Here is a 5,276-nt window from a genome sequence, read left to right on the forward strand (position 1 = left end):
CCAACCCCCCCAGCGGCACAGGGGGACGGGGAATGGGGTTTACGGTCAGTTCATCACGCGTTATTTTCTGCCGCTTCATCCTCCTCAGGGGGAGGACTCATCACACTCTTCCCCTGCTCCAGCGTGGGGTCCCACCCACGGGAGACAGTCCTCCACGAACTTCTCAACGTGGGTCCTTCCCACGGGCTGCAGTTCTTCACAAACTGCTCCAGCATGGGTCCTTTTCCACGGTGTGCAGTCCTTCAGGAGCACACTGCTCCAGCGTGGGTCCCCCACGGGGTCACAAGTCCTGCCAGAAAACCTGCTCCGTGGGCTCCTCTCTCCACAGATCCGCAGGTCCTGCCAGGAGCCTGCTCCAGCGCGGGGTTCCCACGGGGTCACAGCCTCCTTTGGGAACCCACCTGTTCCGGCATGGGGTCCTCCATGGGCTGCAGGTGGATATCTGCTCCACCGTAGACCTCCATGGACTGCACGGGGACAGCCTGCCTCACCACGGTCTTCCCCACGGGCTGCAGGGGAATCTCTGCTCCGGCGCCTGGAGCATCTCCTCCCCCTCCTTCTTCACTGACCTGGGGGTCTGCAGGGTTGTTTCTCTTACGTGTTCTCACTCCTCTCTCCGGCTGCCGTATTCTCTCTCTATCCCAACTTTTTTTCCTTCTTAAAAATGTTATCACAGAGGCGTTACCACTATCACTGATTGGCTCGGCCTTGGCCGGCGGTGGGTCCGTCTTAGAGCCGGCTGGTATTGGCTCTCTCTCAAACACAGGGGAAGCTTCCAGCAACTTCTTACAGAAGCCACCCCTGTAACACCCCCCCCCGCTACCAAAACCTTGCCACACAAAGCCAATACAGCATGTTAGGCAGCAATAATAAAGAGCAGGTGGAGAGAGAACACATTATTTTTTTATGATGGATATTTTTGTATTGGTCATTCAAAAATGCATAAATAATGTGAAAAAGGAATTTTAGAGAACTCCAGAGTGTGGCAGATCTTGTCCAGTAATGGACTCAGTGAATTGGAGGATAGGAGCAAATCTTAAATTCTGTATTTTTGTACAGGTAAATCACAGTACTTATATTGTATAGGTTTGCTATTCAGACATCTGGACTGGTATGATCTGAGAATTCCACACTCTGACCGTGACATTTTGCATTGGAGATGTACATTCTAGAGTAATGTTTACTTATTACCTGAAATTTGTCCCTTATGGATTGAATTACTTATTTTGCTTAGGGGCATCAAGGGAAGACTTGCAGTCTTTCGAAGATTTCTGTGCATTAAGCATTCAGTCCTATCTCAGACGTATGGATTCAGTAGAACCTCTTAAGAATTATTTTGCTATTTTAGTTCCAAATTTAGTTTTAAAATTTGCATATGAATAGCAAATGCATAATACAATGGCAAAGAACTAAGAGAATGCAAATACGTAATTAAGAAATTGCACTTGGTCTTCAAGTGAGCAGTAATGTGAGAATGAGGCATCCAACTTTACAGATAAAAAAAAATTAGTGACAGCATGTTTTTCCTGTAATACTGTAAAAATTACTGGAAAACTACTTTTAAGAGGCTTTTTTTGTTAAGACTTTGAATAAAACCCAATTATTGAACTTATTTAAAATATTGCCTTTTAGTTATTTACAATTCCATCAGAAAACATACAGCTGGCTAAATAGTTTGGGAATCAGTGCCTCTCATCTTTGAATATGGAAATAGCATACAACTCTATTTATTTATTTTAATGTACGTTTTCTAGTAGATCCTGAATAAGTATATTAATAAAAGACTACTTGCTAAGATTGTAAATGGAGTTCTGCAAATCTACAAATGCAATTTTCTCTCTTCAGTGAAAGTTTTCATGTCCATCATAATTCTGTATACTAGACCTTTTGGAGCTTAAATATCTGGAGGCAGGCCTAGTACATGAAAACATAGACTGATATATGCCCTGAAATTTGTAGAGCCGATACGGACTCCACTTACACATTTATTACATTTTACACAATTGCGTAGAAAAATTTGTGATTGATGTTGGGTTTGGTGGAACTATGCTGAGGCTGTTTATTGTGTAAGGGATTCAAGGACCCATCGCCAGGAATACACTTAGTATATGCACTACTGTTTGCAGTCTCCAAGTATGAGGGACATTGACTGTGACTTGCAGATAGGAAAAAAAGGAGTACTCAGTAAGAAAAGTTACCTAGTTCTTATGCTTGTTCAGTTGTTTTCTACCTTTTTTTGTCTTTTAGATCAGGACATTTCTATTTTTGGCATGTAGGTTGAAAGGAATGGAGGGAGTGAAGCATGTTACTACCTAAATAAGCCTTTATGGGAGAAGGCATGGTTTGAAATTGCCTCTACAGATAGTGCTAGGATAGGCTTTGCTTACAAATGCTTTTTAGGTGTGGATTATATTTCCTTGAAGTACTCTGATCTTAAAAACAACCTCTTTTTAAAGTTCTTAGAGAAACTAGCTCCTTTTCCCTGCACACAGGAAATATTTTGTAGTAATGTATATAGTTAGTTATGTTTTCATACATTTCATGTGCAATGTGAATGATTCCTGGTTGCTATGGGAACTATCATTTTTGAGGGCTTTCCCAACTAACTTTTAAATTCTGAACATTGTGTTAATGTAATTTTTGTCTTTTAATTACCTTGGTTTTGAAAGAGAAAAACAAAACACTTTAGTCATCCTCTTGCAGATATCCGACTAAAGAGGTTTAGTGAAGTAAATACAAATGCACCTGATACAGTATGAAAATTTCTGATGAAGGATTCATGAATACCTGTGGATATTTGAAATTTCAACCATTTAAGTGTTAACACTGTAGTGGAAATCTTTTGTTTAAATACTGTGGGCTCTCTGGTCTGTCATTCAGAGTTGAATATGGCAGCCTACATTCTGTTCATCTAGTTTCTTTTACTTTGCTGCTTTTGCTTTACTGAAAAAGAGTTGGGTTGTCCTGTATCAAATATCTTTGAGTGAGATTTCCCCAGGCAGAAGTTAACCAGCAACTTTAGCAGAATGAGGATCGTATTCTAAAACCTTTACTTGAGTTCATTGGCATTACTTGGGCATATGTTCATTGCAATTTAATGATGATGTTTCTGGTTTGTACATAGGTAAGTTTTTCTGCATCTACTAAAAATACATATATTTTTCAAATTGTTGACAGAACTGTGTTTGAAGAACTTAAATGATTTATCATCTTTTGATTTGATCAGGATGGATGAAGCAAATAATTTCAAATCAACAGGTAACAGTTTTTTAAAATAAACTAATTTTCAGAAGTAATGTTGAGATAATAGTGAACTACAAAGGGTCACAACTATTCTCATGACCCATTAGTAGGAGTACACAAATGTAGTAGAGAGTAGAATCTGAGAGGTTGTTTGACTAGAAAGTTGAGCAAATTTCTTTAACAAATCATGGAGGTTCATTCCCTTAATGTTGATCCATGAATAGATCTGCTCTTGTTGTTGCTGGAAATTTTGTTGCAGATTAGGAGAAAATTACAGAATATTATCACAGGATAATTGGATGTGACATAGTACAATGCAGGACAGGTTTTATCAATACCTGCTCTTCTCTACATTTCTCTGCTAGAGGTGGCTGGCTTCTCAGCAACCACAGTTCACAGTCTGGTATATTAGTGTGAATTCATCTCCATTGGAAAAAAAACGTAACTGGCGCTTGTTTCTTTCTGCCACTCCATGATGGGGTCAGTAATATCCATCAGATAGCTGGGCGCAATAACATACTGAATCAGTGGTGGTAAATCTCAGAGAGCCCTGTAATAAGAAAATTAATTTGATTTTGTGACTGAAAAAAAATACACTAAAAAAATACTTGGCATATTTATTTTTTATAGTATATTCTTCTTTTACAGAGACTGGAAGATTAATGGCATGGTATTATATTGCATTTGATACAGTGAAACAATTTTTCACAATTAAGGGAACAGAGACTTTAAATGAATTGGTAATTCAACTTTTTAAAGAAAATTTACCTATGTTCAGTTGTTTTTAAGCAGAATCAAAGATAAGGAGCAGAAGTTTTTATTTCTTTTAAAAAGCTCAGGCTTTGTTTATATAAAATATAAAGTTTTAGAGACTAAATTCCATATGGAGTATTTTTGAGGCTTTGTACTTTGAGCTCTTTTGACTTCCAACTTTTTCTCCCCATGCTAACCTGGCTTATGAAGATAGAAAGTTGCTGAAGCTGTTCTGTTTATATATTAAACACTGTATTGTTTTGTGGTTTAGTAGGTTTTTTTAATTGCAAAAACCTGCTGCATTGAGACCAGATTTTACTTTCAAAGGAATGTTACAGTCTTTCTGAGTAATTTTCCTCTGTCAGACAACAGGTTGTTACTGCTACTGTTAAGTCACAAAAGACATTTTGTTTTCAAGTGAATGCTATGTTAGATCAGATTGGCCATGAAAAATGGAAACCCTGTTCTCCTATGGCTATCTTTGTTACTAAAGTATGAAGAAAGTAAAGTGAAATACATAACAGATAGGAAAAACTATTTATATTTGTCATGTATGTCATAAAGTGTTAGCAGTGTGGTTGATTTTGGATAATTTCAAGTGGAATACTAATCTAAAAACTGAAAGAAAAATCTTCCCCTTTTGTTATATAATAGCCTTTATAGGAAGATGAAAGAAAGTTGGTCAGTATTAGAAAGAACTGATTGACTATCTTTTCATGGTCATAGTGTTGAGACAGTAAAAAAATTTTTAAAGCTTTTTTTGAAAAAAAAAAAAAGAGTTGGAAGAAGTGGTAGAAAAAAATGGCAAGGAAAAACAATTAATAAAATATTTCAATTGCTACAGATTACAATGATCTCCAACTGCACAGAATTTCTGGATGTCAAGTTAAGAACAAATGAAAAGAAAATACTGAACACTTTGAATAAAGACAAGGACAAAATAACTATCAGGTATAAAAAAAAATATACCTTGAAAAAGGAAAGTATATTTTTAGCAATAAATAAAATGAATAGCAGAAAATATGTATATTTTCATGCATAGGTTTCCAATGGAGGGGAAGATAAAAACAAGAGAAATGAAAATAAACTGGTAAATATTATATTGTGTTGTTACTTTTAATTGAAAAGCTGTCATTTCATGGCTGTTGAGGTCCCTGCTAAAATTTGTATCATTTTATAGAGGACCAGATCTTGCATTTTATTGTTTCTGCTCTGAATTTTCTTTTGTTTTCCAGTAGAAACTTTTATGTTGTTACACTTTGCTTACAGTATGGCTTATA

General features: G+C 37.0%; 1 protein-coding gene across 1 annotated transcript in view; it reads left to right on the forward strand.

The window, feature by feature from the left end:
- Positions 1–5,276, forward strand: part of HFM1 (helicase for meiosis 1) — a 43,617-nt gene that overhangs the window by 23,344 nt on the left and 14,997 nt on the right. The window contains exons 20-23 of the mRNA XM_030034151.2: positions 3,178–3,258; positions 3,892–3,983; positions 4,841–4,947; positions 5,039–5,086. Coding sequence (XP_029890011.1) covers positions 3,178–3,258; positions 3,892–3,983; positions 4,841–4,947; positions 5,039–5,086 — 328 coding nt within the window. The remainder of the gene's footprint in view (positions 1–3,177; positions 3,259–3,891; positions 3,984–4,840; positions 4,948–5,038; positions 5,087–5,276) is intronic.

The sequence above is a fragment of the Aquila chrysaetos genome, chromosome 12 (assembly GCF_900496995.4).
Source record: "Aquila chrysaetos chrysaetos chromosome 12, bAquChr1.4, whole genome shotgun sequence".
Lineage (NCBI taxonomy): Eukaryota > Metazoa > Chordata > Aves > Accipitriformes > Accipitridae > Aquila > Aquila chrysaetos.